The sequence below is a fragment of the Rattus norvegicus genome, chromosome 8 (genome assembly GCF_021556685.1).
Source record: "Rattus norvegicus strain SHRSP/BbbUtx chromosome 8, alternate assembly SHRSP_T2T, whole genome shotgun sequence".
Taxonomy (NCBI): Eukaryota; Metazoa; Chordata; class Mammalia; order Rodentia; family Muridae; genus Rattus; species Rattus norvegicus.
Genome location: NC_141541.1, coordinates 48,980,290 through 49,001,771, shown reverse-complemented (window position 1 = coordinate 49,001,771; position 21,482 = coordinate 48,980,290). Strand labels below are relative to the sequence as shown.

General features: G+C 44.1%; 1 protein-coding gene across 5 annotated transcripts in view; it reads left to right on the top strand.

Annotated features, from left to right (window-relative positions):
* The window catches only part of Jhy (junctional cadherin complex regulator), a 56,731-nt gene extending 36,831 nt beyond the window's left edge, over positions 1-19,900 (top strand). For all 5 annotated transcript variants that reach the window (NM_001429449.1, NM_001429450.1, NM_001429452.1 and 2 more), the window contains 6 exon segments: positions 682-795; positions 5,815-6,470; positions 9,804-10,104; positions 16,781-16,861; positions 17,567-17,695; positions 19,450-19,900. In NM_001429449.1, coding sequence (NP_001416378.1) covers positions 682-795; positions 5,815-6,470; positions 9,804-10,104; positions 16,781-16,861; positions 17,567-17,695; positions 19,450-19,647 — 1,479 coding nt within the window. In that variant the 3' untranslated portion in view covers positions 19,648-19,900.
* Positions 19,901-21,482: the final 1,582 nt, after the last annotated feature.

Below are 21,482 nucleotides of genomic sequence, written 5' to 3'. Positions count from 1 at the left end.
TGGGACATTTAAACAAGGAGTATTTAGACCTCAAAGTACCCTTTCTCTCTTCTTGTCTTCAAGAGAAAACATTTTATTTCTATCTTCCCTAAGAGAAATCCAGTTCCTTCTCATGATTTTTATCTTGGGTGACCCTTCAAAATCTCAAATATTGAAGGCTTAGACCCCATGTTATGGTGCTATTATTGGGAGATGACACAAATTTTAGGAGCTGGGGACAAGTTGCAAGAAGTAAGTCATAGGTTGTGCCCTTAAAGAGTATATTAAGATGTCAGTCCCTTCCCCTGTGTCTCCTGCTTCCTGGCTGCTGTATGCTAAACCACTTTGTTCTGGACAATACTCCCAAAACATCAGAGCTAAGTGACCATGGGCTGAACCCTCTGAAACCATCCATTCAATACAGAAGATATTCTCTCTACAACCATGCACGAAAATAGATGCGTCTTCCTTTAAAACTGTTTATCTTGTTCATTTTTTTTAAGTCACAGAGACGAAAGGTTGACTGACGTAAGTGCCTGAAAACTGAAATTGACCCTTGCTATAAACCAAATATAAAGCCTGCCTCTGCGGGACCTCTCCCTAGAGTACAAAGACTGGGGCCCCATGGCTAGGAGACTGAAATGAACCCATTTAGGATGCAGTATACGCCACTTACTGCCATGTGTGTTTTTTTCCTCTTAGATTTCCTACCCCATCAGAGATGCTGGCAAGATGACTGTCCAGGATGACAAAGGAGTCGAAAACACTTTCATGGATCCTGAGGACAAATGGCATCAGAGAGCAAAGCAGCTCAAGGTCACCTGCTAGACTGTGTATTAAGTGTGCTTCAAGTGATACTGCTGGATAGAAGTAATGCCTGTCACTGGGTCCTTGTCATTTAAGGGTTATTTTAGAATGCCTGCCTACCTACCCATGCTGAAGACTGCCTCCTGCCATAGGTCGCTCCACCAGTAACACTAACTAATTTTGAAAGATCCCCTGTGTCAGAATACCATCATTTCACACTCCAAACATACAGAAGGAAGGGATGGGGTTGTGCAGAGGAAAAATAGTGTTTCCTTTAGGAGCTAATAACTGCCCAGTAGACTCAGGAGACACTGACCCTGAGGTTGGACCCCACCAAGCCTTGCTTCCAGAATATGCAAGCTTACCAACTAGTATCTATAACCTGATGGCATCCTTCTTTTCCACGGACACTCATAAGTGTAGTTGGGGAGTGGGTAATTGTCTCACTGTTTCTAGAAGAAATAGAAAGGTCATCCGTAGCCAATAGTTTCCTGGGTCGGTACATGGAATTATGTGGAGTCATTCTTGGAACAGATTCCATCCCTGATTAAGAAAGGATGAGTATGGGGCTGGAGAGATGGCTCAGCGGTTAAGAGCACTGACTGCTCTTCCAGAGGTCCTGAGTTCAAATCCCAGCAACCACATGGTGGCTCACAACCATCTGTAATGAGATCTGATGCCCTCTTCTGGTGTATCTGAAGACAGCTACAGTGTACTCAGATGCATAAAATAAATAAATCTTTAAAAAAAAGAAAAAAAAAGAAAAAAAAGGATGAGTATAGTGGCATATCTCTAACTCTAGTGTCCCAGCACTCAGAGGTAGGCACATGGCTGTTAATCAGAGGTCAACCTGGTCTACATTGCAAGTTCCAGGCCTGCCAATGCTACACAGTGAGACCTTGTCTCAAGGCCCACGGGGTGGGGTGGTGAGCCTTTCGAAATCACCAAGCCTAAGGAACATGTTGACATCACCAATTAAAGTCATGCATAAAGCAACTGAAAAGCTCAAAGTATTAAAGTTCCTCCAAGCATGGGAGAGGTTAGAAAAGACAGACATCTTAAACCCTCTCTGATCCTCACCAAGTCTCCAGGCTGCTGATAGAATTGAAATAAGTAAATAAATCAAGTCCCTTACTCAGAGCTTCCTGAGAGCTGATGTCAGAGAGACCACATCAGAACGTTGAAGGGATAAGGAAAGAAGTGTCTCCTGGCAACGTGGTGTAGAAGGCAGGAACTGCTAGTGCATGTGATAGAGAGCCTTGGGTCGTCATGATTTTCATGTCAGATTCCTCTGCCCACATTGGATCTTTGCATCCTGCTTAGGACCTCTTCATGCACCTTTCCTGGAACTGCATTGTCCTGCAACACTCTGTGCTCTCCTGTGGGTCTTCACGGGTTTCAGAAGTCCCATGTCATTGGTGTGCCCAAGCTAAAGGCAGAAGGTTCTCAGAGGCCTTGCTAAAGTATGTCCTTAGCCAGAAGACCCTTCCAGGTACCAGTGGTGGCATCACAAAACGGCACAGAATCCTTCACTAATTGCATCAAGTCCCTGTGACTATCCCCTTTCCCCATCTTTCTAAAGAGCCATGCGTTTGGTTTGGTCAACACAGGCATCTGTTTATCTGAAGTTCTTCCTTGCTGACAATGAGGGACTTAGTTAATAATTCATGCTGGATGTTTCTTAGTAATATTAGAAAGGGCCCGGAGAGATAGTTCAGTGTTTAAGAGCCATGGCTGCTCTGGACCTGGGTTCAGTACCCACATGGTAGTTCACTAGCTCTAATTCTAGTCCCAGGGATCTGACATCCTCTTCTTGCCTCCAAAGACAGCACACACCACACACATACACACACACACACACACACACACACACACACACACACACACAGTGCATAGATATATATTCAGACAAAATTTGCATATATATAAAATAATATTAGATAAAAATTGGAATCTAAGGTCACATTTTTTAAAGACTTATTCATTTTATTTATATAAGTACACTGTAGCTGTCTTCAGACACACCAGAAGAGGGCATCAGATCCCATCACAGATGGTTGTGAGCCACCATGTGGTTGCTGGGAATTGAACTCAGGACCTCTGGAAGTGCTCTTAACTGCTGAGCCATCTCTCCAGCCCTCACATTTTATTTTTAACAAACACAGAAGATAAACTGAGTACAACAGAAAGTTCTCTGGGCCAGAGGTAATCCTGGAGCCTGGATAGACCTCTCAGGACCCCAGGGCCCAGCCAGGGCAGCTAAGAGCAACAGTGGCCTTTATGTTAGAGGAGATGGTGGTAAGAGTGTGCATTCTGCTTTCTGCTTATGACACATGGTCAGGAGAGCCACAGGACAAAAGCAGGCAGGCAGGGCTTTCACAGGGCTGGAGTGATGACACACTGTGGGTGGACACCGATGACTAAGGACGAGTCTCACTGTGCCACTCTCACCTCAGCTTTAGTAGATTCCCCAACTCTGTCACTCCACATGTGATAGGAAAACCTACTGCCATTAAGCCGTTAGTCTGAGTGCCTGGAGACTATACCAATTGCCAGTGTGGGTAACAAAAGAATCCTAGTGAGAGCAGAATGAAATCTCGGATTTCCAGCCGATGGAGATTAAGTAGCCTGAGAAAGGCTTTGTCTATTAACTTCAGGGGACTCAGGTCTCACCACCTGAGAGTGACACCTGATGCCTCAATTGTAGGGTAATAAATCTCCAGCAGATCTCGAGGAGGCTACTTGGAAGGTGAGAGAAATCATATCAAGTCCGGAAACGTCTTGCTTTCTGAGGACTAAAATGACATCTCCCGGCACTTATGTCTATGTGAATAGAGGATTTAACACTCGAGACAATTCAGGCCTGGTAAAATGATGAGTTTTGGCCTCTGTTAACAAAGCGCCCTAGGAGGAGGGCTACTGTGATCTCAATCGGCTGCAACAAAAGAGGACAACATGGCGAGAATCAAGCAGTAACCAGGACTTCCCAGAAGAGGAATTTCTCCCGGGGCTGTTTGTCTGTGTGTGTGTGTGTGTGTGTGTGTGTGTGTGTGTGTGTGTGTGTGTGTGTGTGTGTTTGTTTGTTTGTTTGTTTGTTTGTTTGTTTTGGGTTGGAATGAGAAGAGAAAACGGGGACATGTAAGCCAGTTGATGACATAAAGTATGCCTAGTTACTCCATTATTACCCCAATATTACTCCATTACTCTGTTATTACTCCATTATTCAGCTGAACAAATGTTGCAAGGAATGCCATGATTGGTCAGTCGGAGTTAAAGTTTATAGATCATAACCAAGAGGCTTGTTTGACCTTTACTGACATGCTCACAGCATGAAGAGAGCCACTGAACACACCTGTCAGATTAGAAAATAGCAATTTCTGGGCCAGCAAGATGGCTCAGCAAGTGAGGGCGCTTGCCACCAAGCCTGAGGATATGAGTTCTATCCCCGGGACCCTCTTGGTGGAAGGGGAGAACTGATGCCTGCACGTGCATACAAACAAATAAATCCAGGTAACACTTTGGGGGACCAAAAGTACACTGCAAGGAAGAGTGTACCTGGGACCATGTCTTGGGCGACTCTTTTCACCCACAGTCTCTCACATGCAGTTTGATAAACCACGTGGAAGAAAACCTTTTTCTTACCTGGATGCATAGTACAGGGTTTGTCAGTTTTTTAATGGGTGGGGGTGGGGGTGCCGCAGGAGAAAACTAATCCTTTGTAAGAGCCAATGAGAGCCCGGTCAATCCTCAAATGGCTTAAATCCCAAAGAAAACACGTTACACTTCAAATCGAAATCGTTCTTTACAAATGCCAACATTTCAGGCCACACTGTGTATTACTGTCGTAAATGTAACAGTCTTGTCCTTAGCATCCCAATGAGAATATGCAGAGGCTGGTGCTGTCAGCCTTGCAGATTGTACCGGAGACGCAAAAAAAAAAAAAAAAAAAAAACTAGAACTGCTTCCTTCCCCACCAACTAAAACAAATCCAAACAAGAAAGCAAGGCATGCTTTTCCCGGTCCGAGTATTTTTATTGGCCTTCGACGAGCTACCCAATGACTGCATTTTTCAATTAGCATTGCACAGATGTGTGTCGTGAAGGGTTCTTTTTTACATGCGAGCCCTGAAAGGGAATTGCAGTTCTATAACTCATCGATGCACATGGTCAGCTTGCTGTTTCAATAAGCAGTTAATCATTCGTTCCAAAGGCCTCTTTACCCTGCTCATTTTCAACCAAGTAATGAGTGCTCCATTCCTCGGGAAATACTCTTAAATGGCTGCACGGCACAATTTAGCTACACAGCGTATCTATTGTTCTGGGAGTACATTTTGTTGTTACCAGACTTAGAAAAGCCTGACGACTGCTCTGATATCGAAGTCCCCTCCCCCCCCCAGATGTTTGATTGCCTAAGTGCAGGCTATATCAGGCAGCAGAAAGCAAAAACAACCCTTATGGTTTCTCAGACGCCCTATCAAAGCTCTCTGACTCTTTCTTGGCCCTCTGAATGAGATGTGATTTGTTTCATCTGGCGAATAGGTCGCTGACCTGCATGCACATGCAGAGCTGAGGGTCTGAACTATGTGTCATATGGAACTTGTACTTGGTTGGCACAGGCAAACCTCGGGTGTCTTGGGGTTGGAATTCTGGAAACGCTCATTCAGTTGACATGAGCCTGCACCTGTTAGCACAGATGTGTATTTCTCCTCTGTGCATCTCTAGAGGTGAAGCTTCTCTCCATCCATTTCCCCATTTGGTGACGCCTCCCTATATAGCTTGTCAGTCAGAGACCTAATACAGAGCTGTTTTAAGCCCTCAAACTCTGTCTGGGCTCATGATTTAACATTTCCTCAGTGGCTCACCCTCCAATCACCTATAACTAGGAGAAAAACTCCTCATACTCTCTCCTTTTCAATCCATGGTCACATTCCTAGATGTTTTGACCCCCATTTAAAAAAAAAGAATTAATTGAAAATTTATGAAGAATGCTCATCTTCTGATTTTGCCTTAACTGTAATATCTTTTTTAGAATTACCAAGAACATTTGTCTCAGTGCGAAGATACAAAATCAGGCAACGTCCCAAGAGGTCAGTCTTCCAATGCAGCCAACGTCCAGCAACCTTCTAGAAGAACAGCCAAGGCCAGGGTTCAGAAACAGAAGAAATATCAGAATGGCCTGAAATCTCTTGGGACAAAAGAACAAGTTGTCAGTCAAAATAATCAGAATAACTCTCTCCAACAACCACAAACCCAAAGGCTGCCTATGGATACCTCATCAAAGCATGAGCCAGCTGCACAAATGACCGCTTCTAATCCCAATTTACAGGACCCCAGAACCCTCACCCATAATCCCAAAGTCACCTCCGACCCATTCTTTCCACCCAAGGAGACTTTTGACAGAGTAGTATATAAAAACTCTGTCTTAGGGCTGAACACTAATAAAAGAAGAGGACACAGATACAAGGAAGAGAAAAGAATTTTGTATCAGCAACAGCCCATCTACATATTTTCTGATGGAGATCTGCAGGACTTTAATGAACTTTCTCACAGACATGAGTCCCTGAGTCAGAGAGGACCCCAGTCTGATTATCGCATGAACACACACAGGTCCGGGTCGACGAAGACTAAGAAGCCATCCAAAGAACCGGAGGCAGAGACGAAATACAAGAACATAGAGATGCTCTGGTGAGAAGTCTCTTTAAAGTTTGCAAACTTTCCTATTTATTTTTATTAATGTACATGTGTGTGTTTGCAAAATGTGTGCACATGTGTGCATTGAATGGTGCACATACACAGATGTGTGTGAGAGAGAGAGAGAGAGAGAGAGAGAGAGAGAGAGAGAGAATGTGCAGATGCATTATGTAGCATGTGTGGAGGTCAGAGACAATGTGTGGATCTGGGGATTAACTCAGGGACATTAGAGCTTACATAAGTGATTTTATACAGAGCCATTACAACTGCTTGGAATTTCCTTATCTTGAATGGTTTTCTAGAGGAGAAGTAAGAGTCTTGTAGAGAAAGAAGAGAGAGAGGGGGAAGGGGACAGCAGAGTCCCTGGGCAGGTGAGACCAGACGAAAAGGCCAACTAACCCCTCCCCTGCCTCAGATTCCTGCCTGGCTTCTGGTAGTCTTCTCTTCCCAATCTCTCTACTGTTTCCATGGTAATGAAACTAGAAGTTGGAGCAAGGGGAGAGCACAAGGACCCAGGCAGAGTAAATTAGCATGCTTAGAAAGATTTGAGTAATGACTAGAGAAAAAGTTATCTCTGGCCTGGAGTGGCATAGCCTAGAAAGGAATGTATAGACACTGAAACACCATCACTTACAGAAATGACCTAAAAATCCAATGGTGGGGAAAGGTTTAGGGAAATGGTGATATTTAGTCCCCTGTGACCATAACAAATATGCCTCTGAGGAAATGCTCTTGTAAGAAGGAAATGAGGAATAGGGACACAACCCAAGGGCTATGAACTCTGCTTTCCTAATTTGCACATGGAAAGAAAGTCCACCCAATGGTGAGTGATGGCTATTTCTGGATCAACAGTTAAGAGCACTGGCTGCTCTTCTAGAGGACCTGGGTTTAATTTCCAGCACCCACATGGTGGCTCACAACTATCTGTAACTCCAGTTCCACAGGATCTGATGCCGTCTTCTAGTCTCTGAAGGCACCAAGTGTTCAAGTGGTGCAAGACATACATGTAAACAAAACATCCAGACACATGAAAGTTGCAAGGTGTGATGATGCACAACTTTAATCCAGCACTCAGGAGGCAGAGGCAGGCACATCTTTTTATGAGTTCAAGGTCAGTCTGGTCTACATAACAGACTCCAAGCCAGCCAAGGCTATGTAGTAAGACCCTGTCATAAATGAATAAATAAGTGAATAAGTAAATAAATAAGACCCAAATTTTAAAAAATCTTGGAAAGAAATAGTGGTTATCTCTGGCAAGAGAAATCAAGATTATGTTTTTATTCTTTAGAGTTAGAATTGTTCAAGTTCCCTATTGTGTGAATCCATTACTTCTATAAATAAGAAAAAGAAAGTCAATTTTTTAACGTAATTTCAAGACACCATCCCTGATGCTCCTTAACCAAATGTGTTTTCTGGACACTTGACATGTGATGACTTTGACACTAAAATACACAGAAGACACACTCAGTCTGATACCGTGGGGCACCTTCAAGGCGCTTGTTTTCAAAAACAGAATGGGGAGACAGCTTTACATATATATACATTGGAAGGGAGACAAGTTCTACACCAGACGGTCTGGGATATACATTTGGTAAGGTTCAGGTCAGCTTTCTGGAGAGACAGCGATGGTTGGCGAGCACTTTGTCGCCTTCTCTCTGGCTTTAGAGTAGTGACTTCTGACCCTTTTATCATAATAAATATTTAGGTTGGGTGTGGTTGTGTGCACCCCTGCCATTTCACCATGCAGGGGGCTGAGGGAGGAGGATGCTGAGTTCAAGGGCAACCTAGGCTGCCTAGTGTTAACCTGACTGCAAATGACAGGCGTATCTGTAAGCCTAATGCCTGGAGTTCGAACCCCAACCTTTACCCTCTGACCTCCACACATGCACTGCAACCCATGTGTGAATGCCATCGTTCACACAAACATATGTTCACACAACATGCACATACGCACACAATTACATGCACATACACAAAATAAAAATAAATAATTTTTAGCTTTTAGAAGGTAGACATAGAAAATGCCTTTGTTTCTATTTTCCTTTGCAAAGCACTATTGTTATAAATGAGCTTGAAACTTAATCAAATATGTTTCATCGACCCCGTAATGTAATGAAATACATTCACGGGCTTTTACTGTGACACTGTCCTTTTGCTCCTAAGATTAGCACACCTCTTCATATTGGTCTTCTGTTTGCTACTGAGGCTATTGATGGAACCAGAGCCTTGTACAGTTTAGGCAGGGACTCCAGCACATGCTATATCACCAGCTCAGCATACCGGATTAGATCGCTCAATTCATTTGCCTAGGATTTAATAACATTCATATGCATGAGGGAGGTTAGGCTTATATCTCTCCTGTCTTGCACTGGGCTCACCCAGAGTGTTATCAATATGCTATCAGACCAGGTAGGGTGTCACAGGTCTACAGTCCCAGCACTGGGAGATTGAGACAGAAGAATCAGGAGTTCAAGGTCAGGTCAAGGTGAGGAGGAGTTCAGTAACATTTTGAGTCCCTGGTCAGACTGGTCAGACTGGGCTATATGAGGAGGGGCGACCTGAGCACAGGGAGTGTCGGTTTTATGCATGTGTTGAGGACTGGGCTCTCTTTGACTCTTTTACATCCTCTGGGACAGGTTGTAAGCACCTGTTACATAGACGTTTGATACATTTTTCCTGTGAAACTGTGTGGATCGCGGTTGTTTTGTCCGATACTGTCTGTGGCAGACTTGAGCCCCTATCATTAGCATCACAGTTTTTCCTCTTTATTTACACTGTCGCTGTTTCACCTTTAGTCAGTCTGATGAGTTCCATTTTCTAGGAAAACTTAACACTTTTCCTGTTTTATGAAGTGCTACCATTAACGTTTTTACATGGTTTGTTCAGATTATTTCAGATTTTTATATCTGTAGTCGTGTCCTTATTTTCTGCTACACTTTTTCTCCTCTTGGGGCATCAGGGGGATAGAGTTTCACTTTGGAGTCCTTGCTAGGGTCTAAAATAATCAGTGTGTTACCGAGGATCTGAGTTCAGTTCCTCGGACTCACTTAAGATGCCTGTAACTCCTGGTGTAGGGATCTGACATCCTCTTCGGGACTCTGAGGGCACCTGCACACACGTGTACACATAGAGAGAGACACATAAGTAAATGAAATAAATGTTTTTGAAATGGAATTAGAATGTCCCAAAGGAAAAGAGAAGGATTTGAAGGCAAGAAATCATGTATCCTATAAAGATGAGGGATTCCTAAAGATTTCTACACAGAAAGCGGTGTTACAGATTCAAGTTTTATTTAAAAAAACAAAAACACTTGTGTTTTCTCCAAAGGAAACTCCACTCTTCCTCGGACATGGAGCCCGTGAGTGCCTCTCCAGACTCCCGGCTCGCCCAGATCATGGAGCAGCACCAGCAAGCCCTGCTACAGCTGGCAGAGGTGCAGCCCAGCGAGGGCTCCTTGTCCAGCACCGTATTCCCGCCTATCCTGTCCAGGGTAGAGAGTGAATCCCAGCTCGATTCAGAGAGAAGCCACAAGCACCAGATGAGGATGGCCCGTAGTAATTCAGAAGGCTACCTGCTTCAGCTGGAGAAAGGGAAGAGACACAGGAAGCGAAGCCGAAGCCGCACAAAGGTGACAAAAGCGTTGCTTGTCTAGCCTAGTCTTAGTCGCTCTTGAATTTTGATGACAGATGGGCCTCTGGTCCAGGAACCGAGAGCCCTCCCCTCTAGTCTGAGCTACTCCCTGAGTTTCCTCCCCACCTTTTCCAGAAGTTTCTCTTGCCAAGAGTACCTACTCCCACTTCCCTTTTAGGTCCTCTCTCAGGGAAAAGTCTACACTGCAGGTAGGCAATATTAATCCTGCTTTTATCCTCAGTTCAACCACCACTTTTCCTCACCTGAATCCCTCTTCTAAACTGAGTTCCACGTCTTCACATCTGAAGAGAGAGTAGGGCTGAGTGAGTGTAAGCCGCATTGCCAGAGGGGAGGTCTCTCGACTTCCACCACTGGTTCCTCAGCATCAAACATGCCTCTTGGTACGCACCTCAAATCAACTTTGACAGCAAAATATCCAGGCCACTCAGTTTTCAATGAATTCTTATCTAGAGTTTGGGTCAAAAAAGCAATTTTGTGCAATTCAGTTTCTTCATGTCTTGTTAAAAGCAACCTTTTTAATTCTCAGGAAGACCATGTGCTTCCAGGGTGAAATAATGTATTTTTGGTTTTCACCACTATAAGAAGGTTATTTTATGAAGAAGTCTATTTAGCTCATGGTTCTGAGGCATGGAAAGAGCTCCTTTTAGCCTGACACCAGAAGACCCCCCACTTCCACTGTAGACAAGAAGGTCTAAGTTTTGGGACTCACAGGTCACCTCTTTTCCCAGAGAAACATCACTAACATGGCTGTTGGATTCTAAAATACTGCTTGTACCACTTTCAAGTGTTTCTCAAATAACCCAAGACTTATAGACCAGACTGGGAAGCAGGTTTCATATGTGTCATTTTCATGGAGACAAGCAATCAGGCCGTTGCAACCCACCAGGGCCTAAGAATTAAACATACACAGCCTCCCAGAAGAGCTTTCCTGCAGTTGAAAACAACTTTTAAACTGAATTTCCAGTTGCCATCCTTGGTCCAGCCCCATCTCATAGGGTCTTTGTAAAGGGTGCTACTCACTGGCTTGCTTCTCACTATTACTATTACTCAGCCTGCTTTCTTATAGAATCCAGGACTGCCAGCCTAGGGGATAGCACCACTCACAATGGGCTGAGCCTTTCCCTCATCAATCACTAATTAAGAAAATGTCTTGTCTACAGACTCACCTCATGGAGACATTTTCTCAGTTGGGGAGTTACTGACTTACCCCAGACCCTGATTCCTCATAGGAACAATCAGAATTACTCTTACTTTTTTAAAGGTGTGGTGTAAAAGAAAATGAAATAATGCACTAATGCCTTCACTTATTCCCTAGCAAAGGTTACACATCGATTAAATGTCGTTTCCCGTTCCTTTCTCCTCACAAATAGAATCCGTGCTGTGCTGAGAAAGGATAGAGGAAAATGCCCTGGTAAAAGTGTTTAATACCAGAATGCTAAGGCCATGGAAAGGTTAGGAAAGCAGAGGTAATTTCCTGCTCCTCACCACCCCTTCCCCACTTTCTGTGAGGGTGGCTTCAATCCATACACATCCATTTTCCCAGCCCAGTATCTCGAGTCTACATGTCACACACACACACACACACACACACACACACACACACACACACACACACACACGTACTCTTTGTCCTTTAAGCCCTTCCAGAAGCTGAAGTGACTTAGAACTGAGTGATTTGTATAGGTCAGCAGGTAGTCAGGGCACCAGACAGAGAGAGTCATTATCCACATCACGCCCATTTGCTGGCCACGTCAAATCTCTTGGTTTCCAAGGGAATCGTCCCGAATCACAGTAAAAAAATTTGAGGATTTGTAAAGATAATAGGCCTGGGGTCCCCTTCCTCTTCTGGCAGTGCTGTCTGAGAGCGATTTTAGAATGCAAGGTATTGTTCACGTCATCAAATCCAGGCTTAAGACTAAGAAATTAACACAGCACAAGGGATTCCAAACTAGCAGCATACACTTCTGCTGACTCCAGTCACCACGAAGTAAGGGCTCGGTACAGAGTTCCCTGGCAGATGAGGGCTGAGCCTCTGTAATTGACTGATGTTTCTCGTCACAGACAATCTGGGGCTTGCTGCTTGGCTGCACCTAAGAAGAGTTTTATTTGGATTAATTTTAGTGACCGCAGAGCACACATCCTCTGCTTGCTGCTCTCTGGCATCCAACATGTTGTTTTTATCTTGTTTTCAGTAACTTTCAGTCTTCTGCATCTGAGGGATTTTTCTGGAGAATAGATCTGCAGTCAGTCTCCCCACCCCCAGCAGGGTTTAACAGTTCTGAGCTGAAACAAATACGTACAGATCTGTCCCTGTCCCTTCAATTCAGCCATACTCTTTGGAGTACACAGTGACAGTCGTACACCTTGCTTGAGAGAATCATGAATGATTAGTAGGGACCTCTCCCCCAGGAAAGTCCCATGCAGCCTCCCTTTGAGGGGCCAACACCAGTACATGTCAGCTAGTGTGTCGCTTTGCTTGTTTGTTGTCAGTTGTTTTTGTGGTGGTAGTTGTTGTTGTTGTTGTTGCTGCTGCTGCTGCTGCTGCTGCTGCTGCTGCTGCTGCTGCTGCCGGTGGTGGTGGTGGCAGTGGTGGTGGTGGTGATGGTTTTAGTTTTGGTTTTGGTTTTGGTTTTGGTTTTTGGTTTGGGACATCTTTTAAGATAGGGTATCACTCTCTAGCCCAAGTTGACCTGACTCATGGTGGTCCTCCTGCCTCAACCTACCATGTGCTAGTATTACAGGTGAAAGTCACTGAGCCTAGGTTCCTGTGAGCTTTATGCAGACATACGTGGAGAATGTGCTTAGGCACTCATTTAGATTGTGGCTCTATCTGCATTTGTCTGATCCCTTTATTCAGAGACTCAGTAGGATTGTTGGCCTTGATTTCTTAGAATTGTCGGCGTCACTGTCATTAGCACCAACGTCACCATCTTTGTTTTGTCATGCCGCTTTTTAGTCTTTTAGAAACCACGGAGTAAATGAAAATAACATCTGAGGATTGCTTGACTGTAAAAGACTATTGAAGAAACTTAAAGTAGCTTAGCCGCCTAGAACTGGCCACGTAGGGACTGGGCAAGGCAAGTGAGGGTTAATGGGTCCTGGAAGACTTTCGTTTGGTTTTATTTCTTTCAGAATGATGAAGATGTTGTCCAATTAGATTGGACAATGCTTACACAATTCCGTGCCTATCCTCAAAACCATGAATTGAGCAGCTCTAAGTGAGTGAATTTTGTGGTATGAGAATTATATCCCAACAGTGCTGTTAAGACTTCAGATGGAGAGAGATCAAACAGAATTACAGAGCTGAGCTCTTCCTGATTACTTGCGCCAAACTTAAGCAGATCCAAGATTCTCACTGCCAGTCACCCAGAACAAACTCCCCCAGGAGCCACCCCCTTCCCCTGAGAAATGTCGCAGTGCTGCGGGCAACTCATCCTGTAAAGGGATCAGCAGCCATGGGGATGGCCCATTTGGGCCACACGCTCTCCCTTCCAGTGCATGATCCTTGGCTCTGGCTTTTCTCACACTGACCTTGATGCTTACTGAAGTTGCTAGCAAGAAACACAGCCAAAGATCAACACACGATTATCCATGCTCCCTGGCACGGCCTTTGTGAGCTGGTAGCATGATTAAAAGTTAAGCTGCACCAGGCTAAGGATGGGGTTTCTGCCCACTGATCATTTCTTTCTCATCATCTTTGAACAAATTGGATTTATGGCTTGGATGTGAGTGGTGGTTTAGTTGTTGGTCTTTTTTTTTTAACCTTTTTTTATTCCTTTTTTTACTTTGACAAATACATCATAACTTAGTGATTTCAAGACAGTGGCACAGAGGGCACGTGTAAGAAGACTGAGCTTGTAGTCATAAGCATAGGTTGTCTGAGTTCAGCCAACTGTTAAAAATATCTGAAGTTTTTAAGGGGTGTTAACACCCGACTTTGTAACCAAGGTTTGAAAAAAGAACCATCTTACCACTCCCATGGCGGCAGAAATGGCCTTCAGTGTTCATTAGATCTTAATAGCCATACATCGATCAATTTATTTCAAAGAATTAAAGTAGCATACAACGTTTACCTCAGTGTATCTTCGACGGGCAACATTTAGAGAAATGCCTACATTATTTAGTGACATGAAACAATAGGTTAGAATATTTGCCTAAAAGTCCCAGTTTTGAAATCCACTTGGAGTCCGGTAAGTAAAGTATAATACCAAAATGTTTTAGTAAAAATATTAAAATAACTGTAGTATATGAATACTTTTATAAATATAAGAAGAGGGGCCAGCAAGATGGCTCAGCAGATAAAGATGTTTGTCTCCCAGGCCTAATGATATTAGCTTGTATGTGCATGGGCCCACGCGAACACACACATACACACACACACACAGAGAAGGACATATAAATAAATGGACTTAACTAAAATTTCTTTCATATTAAAAGCAAGAGTATGAAGAAGCCAAACATAATGGCATGTGCTTGTAATCCCAACACTTGGGCTGAAGAACAAGTTCAAGGACAGCCAGGGTTATAGTGAAAGCCCCACCCTCCCAAAAGAAAGACACAAACAGACATAACAGCAGACAGGAAACAGACGTGGACAGATTCAGTGCTTTTATCCTGGCAATGACTATTTCCCTATAGAGTCGCCCTTTTGCCATGTCCGCCAATAAGCAGTAATCCCAGCTCTGCGCTGGGGAGGTTTTATTTTTATTTATTTTTTTTTGTTCTTTTTTTCGGAGCTGGGGACCGAACCCAGGGCCTTGCGCTTCCTAAGCAAGCGCTCTACCACTGAGCTAAATCCCCAACCCCGGGAGGTTTTATTTATTTTAGTGTTAGTTTTAATGATTTCAGACCAAAGGCTTCCTTGAAATAAAATCTTGCCTTCTCTAGACTTTGATACGCTGAGAGAGTTTTGAGCATAAATGTTTAACACCGCGGCAGGGCCAGTTCTGTTTACAGAGCCTTTATTCGCTGAAGGGCAGAAGTGTTGCACCTGAGTGGTACATTATTTTGCTCCTTCTGAATAGCTTCACTGAAGCCCTGGTGTGCTGGGGATATTGCCTTCCACAGTGGTGAGAGGCTGCCCAGCAATCTCAAAACCGTGGCTTCATTCTTCCTTCATACAATTAACCCAGAGGTAGGCAGCTGCTAACACTAGGGTTTCTGCAGCTCAGAATATCAGAACCAAGAGCTATATGCTTCTCCTGTTTCTCCCCCTGCCTGAAGGAGTGCTGTTCTAGCCCCAGGAATCCCGTCCACTTTGGGGGTGGGGATAAAAAATAAAATGAGAACGGAGGGGCTGTGCCAGACCGAATAAGAGTTTCCAAAAACCTGAGTGCCCGCCCCCCACCCAACTCAAGCATAGTTTCCCGGGGCCAGAGCTCCATGCTGGGGAGATTTCAGGGAAAGAATTGGTCCACATACACAGGTGCTGGAAACAGTGCACCTTTAATGAATGTACCTGATGTTTCCAAGTCATTATAACGTCAGAACGACTCTCCAAGTGGTGCTTACATCACTCCAGGTATTAGTAATCCAGGGAGAAAGCAAGCATATGGACAGTGCGCACAGGTTATAGGCTAGTACAGCTCCTTATAGAAGGACTCAAGCATCTTAGGCTGCAGTATCCACAGCGTATCCCGGACCCAGTACTCACAGGTGATATGGGACAACTAACTCACAGTTGCTTTCCCGGCTTCTGCAGTGGGGGGGGCGGTGTCCAGGGAGAAGCCAGTGCTTCTGTAAGTAAAAACCACATTGAGAACATGGTTGATACAATCTGGGCACAGTTCATCTTAGGATCATGAAGGATACTTGAAGTAACTCTAACTGACCTGGTGAAAAGTTCTCAATCATCTGATAATCACTGCCAAACTGTGTCTCAGAAAAGGCTCACCAGACATACAGCCCATCAGGATGGCATGATAGCTCAGTGGTTGGGGCACTTGCTGCTCTTACAGAAGACCAAGGTTCGGTTCCCAGCACCCACACAGTGGTTCACAACCATCTGTAACTCCAGCTCTGGGAGATCCAACAGGCTCTTCTGACTTCTGGATGCCCATCAAACATTCCAAAGTCACACTAGTTAACAGAGCAAAACTAATTTCTCAGTGGGTCTTGCCAAGACTCACCTGCTCTCTTTTGAGTCTTGTCAATGAGTGACAGTTGATTTTTTTTTCATCCTTAAAATCATCTCTTATTCTACCAATGAACCGTGGTTTCATTGTCTTCTGAGGTATCTCTGAAAGGCGGGATTCACCTCAGTGGACAGGGACTTTCTGGATCAGTGTATTGGCTGCGTACCATTGGCGAGGACTCCTTTGATTTTGCAAACTGCTTATGGTAACAGCTGCGTGGGGTGAGTTTTATTATACATGCTTCAGCTAAAGAATGTAAACCAAAGAGCAAATTCTTTCCTTGAAATTACTCATTATTTCAGAATTTCAATCTCTTTTATCTCAGAAGTGAAAAGCTCAGAACACATTAGCTAACAAATGCTAAACAGACTGCGACCATGAAACAGCCCCATTGCCAAGAAATGCACTCGTTCTCCAGCCTCCCACCAGAGTTTCGTTGTCCTTCCTTCCTATGCCCCGATGACTTCTTTAAGGGACACCAGGCCTTGAAAAGAACCATTTCTGTGGTTGTATTTTCAGAGTTCCAAGCTGAAAGGTTATCAGAAAAGAGACGTGAAGCTTGGAGGCCTGGGACCTGACTTTGCGTCCATCAGAGACAAAGTAAGTGGCCTGCGAGATTTTCAGCCTCAGTATTCTCTACCTGTCCTTAGCAACGGGGGTAAAGGTGCACCCCAGCATCGAAGACCAGTGCAAATCTCTGGCACTGAGTAGACACCCCAGGAACAGCAGGTCTAATAGAGTCCCAGATTCTCCTGCTGCAAAATAATAAAAAAAAAGCATTCTTAGCCTGTGTTATTTTATGCACTGCCTTTCTGTCAGATCTGAAAGCCTCCCACAAGAGCGGGGCGCGTGAGCGTGGAAGGGATGCGTGTGCTGTGCGGCTATTGGTCTCCCTGAGAGAGTTGTCTTGATAACTTTGAAGTGGCTACAGAGAAGACACTTAGGATCCGAGTTCCCCACCCCGAGGAAGTGCACCCACTTTATTCTCTTCCCTATGGTGAAAGGAGATCTTCATTTAATGTGTTTGAACTGCAGTTGCACTCAGGCATAAAAAGAGTCTAGTTCAAAGTTGGAAGCAGAAATGAAAATAAATTGGGTAAATGCAACAAAGAAGAAGCTGAATAGAATTTAGCCTCTGTTAAGAGAACAGTGCGGTGCGGCTGCTCTCACAGCAGATTCTCCCGGGAAATGTTAACCAGTTCACTGCTGCCAGGGTCACCTTCCTGAGCCACCCACCTCCATAAAACCAATGCCGCTGAGAGAATTAGGGGAGATTCGCTCACTCTCCTCCGTTTCTCCCCACAGATGCAAACGTTACTGCAGCAAAAAGAGTATGCAAAGCAAGTCAAGGAATACAACATGAAGACACTGTCCGTCCTGTCCAAACCCCAGACATCAAAAACTGACAGTAAGTCAACGATTTCTCGGAAGAAGGTAAGACGCTCGAGTGGGGCATTTATTGCTTCAGTCAGAACAATAAAGGGACACTTTGGTCACCTCCTCACCTCAAGAGATGGGCTTGGATATTCAGAAACAGCCAATCCTACACTTACAGGTTATCCACAAATATTAACGTAAACACACACACACACACACACACACACACACGTGTGAGTACATTGTCTTAATTTTGTCACACATAGAAATAACAAACTGATTTCTCAGCAAGAGCCTCCAGTCAAATTAATGATCGGTTTCATTCTCTATCATTAAGTAAGTTTCAAGGGAATAGAGCACTCTTGCTGTTCACATCAGACAGACAGACAAACAAACCCTTCATTGTTTATTTAAATCCATTTAAGTCCCTATGCTTTTCCAGAGGGACTGTGTGGGTTACTCCGGTGTCGGGGGGGGGGTGATTTTTAAAAAATACATAACATCCGTCCTCTGAGATGCCATCTAACGAAGAGTAGGGATGTGAATGAAATGCATACTATGGCGACACACCACCACCCCCTGCCTCAGTAGATTTACTCCTATACGGCCATGGGGACTCCTCGAAGAAGAAAACACACCCTTTACTGCCCTCAGGGATGTGTGCTGTGTGTTCTCTTTTACCAATCATCCTATCAATTCTTCCTCAGACCTTGATGACCTCATCTTCCTCACCAAATGCCCATAGTGCTGTTTCTTTCTTTCTCTGACCAATTACATGCTCATAAAGATTTACACAGTGACAAATCTGTAGGAATTCCCACAGCTGTCTCATTCATGTGCAGAATGTGAACTTTTTATGTCTTGAGGGTTTTTTCCCTTTTCCGATACTATCCATTCCCATTTCAGCTCTCAATAAAGTCTTCTTAAAGTATGTAGCTTAAGCAGACTAGGGTGGTGAATGCATTTAATCCCAGCACTCAGGAGGCAGAGGCAGGAGCATCTCTGTGAATTCAAGGCCAGCCTGGTCTACAGAGTGAGTTCTAGGGCAGCCAAAGATACACAGAGAAACTCTGTCTCAATAAAACAAAACAAAACGAACAAAGCTCAGGGTTGGAGAGGTGGCTCAGGACTTTAAAACACTCACTATTTTACAGAGGTCCCAGATTTCAGTTCCAAGCACCCATATAATGGCTCACAACCATCTGTAACTTCAGTTCCGGAGGATCCAATGTAACAAACCAAGTTCAGTTTCCCTCAACTACAAGCGATGCCTTCAGTCTCCAGCTACAAGTCTTTGTTGGCTAGAAAGCCTTAATTCAAGGTTGAATTCTATTAGAAGTTTGGTGTTAGCAAGACTTTCAGAAAGTTGACAGATTAAACACATGAGAAATCAGTTTGCAAACACTTAAAAGTCTTTTCACTCTTACTTCTCCCTCTTGCTCTTTGTTCTCTGTTCTTGCCCCCTTCCCCCTTCCCTCCACGTGCCCATAGCCGGTCGCCTTTCCTCTCCTCTACTTTTCTCCTCTCATTAAACCTCTCCGTGTGGGGGAAAGAAGTCTTTCACTGTAAAAACATCCAAATGACACAGCAGCTGCCCACATCCATTCTGCAGCTCTGTGTTGCTCCACAACATGCTGTCAGTGACTGACTTTTGTTCAACCTATGCATCATAACATGTCGTCTGCATTTTCTATCCGATGGCCGTCTCTGCCCATATTACAGCAACTGTCTCCATCTATATCATAAACCTCTCCTAAGACTAACTTCCCGGTTTAAATGAAGGGTTTTTTTTTTTCTTGTTATGCCCTTAGGCTTTGGACTATGCTAAGACCATCCCCAAACCCAAACCACCAAATCTGCCTTATCAAACAATGAAGAAAACTAATAACTCAAAGCACAGTGAGAAAGAAGGAAGCTTACCGGAAATTTCCCTGCTGGAGATCCTGCAGAGCAGACATGAGCGGGAAAAGCAGGCCGTGGCTGCTTTCAAAGTCCTTCACATTGTCTAGGCAGCATTTGGTGGGGATCAAAAATGCTATGCAAGGGACGTGGAGAAAAGAAAGTGAACCGTTCCGTCTACGCTGAGTGGTGAGCAGGCCCTGCCTGCTGCCTGCCTGCCACCCTTGTCCACTCTGTGCAGAAGTTAATGGTGGCATGTTTAACCTTCTGGAAAGAAAAATATATGTAATTATTTATTTTCCAATCTGTTAGAATTTGGGCAGGTAGGCAGCTAGACAATAAAGCCTTTGGTTTTATATTGGATCTTCTGACTTGTTAAACTACCTCTGCCCTTCTTCCACACAAGGAAAATTTACAGGCGTTTCCAAATGAATGTGCCTGCGTATGTTTCTCTAACCCCTCAAGACAGAGTGTACATACTTCAGTCTTTCCTAAAATGTTTGGCTGACCTAGTCACCGAGGTAACATGTCCAAAATAACACTTCTGCTTTCAAGTCTCAAAAGAATCTTATATATAAAGTTGAAGTTTTGAAGATGCCTCTAGATGGACATAGTGAAATAGGAAAGAAATCCTGACTCCATTCTAACAGTACTAAGACTTAAGACATTAATCAAAAAGCCCGCAAGTGTAGGGAAATCCACCTCACATCACTTTATGGTCAAAGCCAACGACTCCACATCTGTAAATCTATAGGGCATAATGTTATCATTGTGGTTATCTTTAAATGTTATCAAATGCATGCACTTCAGAGTTTACTATGAATATAAATATTCATATTCGGGTTTTTTTTCTCTTTTGAAGCATTACCAAGATTCGGAGTCTTAAAATTCCTCAAGAGTCAGGAACATCTGTATATGTTTGTATTCTCAGCACTTGGAAAGTTGAGGAAGTGGGAGCGGGGCTGTGTTTCACAGTGGACGCTAGGCTGATACATAGTAACAGTGACAGTCTGTCTCAAAACAGCAACAAATTTGCTATAAGATTTGCTTTTTACCTTCTTACTGCGCATTGCATCCTTTGATGAGTATGTCCAGAAATGGGTCGTTTTAACAGCATAGGGTAAGTCTATGCGTGTGGTATAAGAATTGGCTTTAGAAATTCACTCTACATGTTCCAGGCAACGGTAACACACACCTTTAATCCCAGCACCTAGGAGGCAGAGCTAGGCCGAGCTCTCCAGTCTCGGACAGGCAAGACTACGGAGAGAAACACTGTCTCCAAAAAGAAAGCAAGCAAATAAAAGCAACAACAAAAGAAAGTCGCTTTCCAGTTGTATTTGCCCTGCATGTGTCTGACAGGTACCAATGCTGCCTTCCTGAAACCTCCACTCACAGCTGCGAGCAGAGCTGATGGCCAAGAAATTCATTTCCTTGTGGACAAAAGATGGTGTGAATTTCAATTCCCCCCACCATCTCCAACTCTCACCTTCAGGAGCCAATGCTTAGCTGAAGGAGGGGAAGTAAGTCGGCAGACTGCAAGCATCCTTTCATAGGAATCTCCTGACCCTAGAATAGTGGTTCTCAACCTGTGGGTCATAACCCCCAGGGTCATTGATCGGAGAGCCTCCATACGAGATATCTGCATTACAACTCATAACAATCGCAGTTATGAAGTAGCAACAAAATAACTTTATGGTTAGGGGGTCACCACAACATGAACTGTGTTAAAGAGCTGAAGCGATAGGAAGGCTGAGATCCACTGCTCTAGGACATCAAAACTCTTTACTCCGAGCCAAATGGCATCTAAAATACGTCAGCTAAAGAAATGCCATAGTTGCTTCAAGTTTGGGGTTGAAGCCAAGGAACAAATCCAATAGGCCTTCCTGTGACCCCCATATATGCTCATAATGTTAAGGCTCAGTGGAATGCCACTAAGCTGCCATCG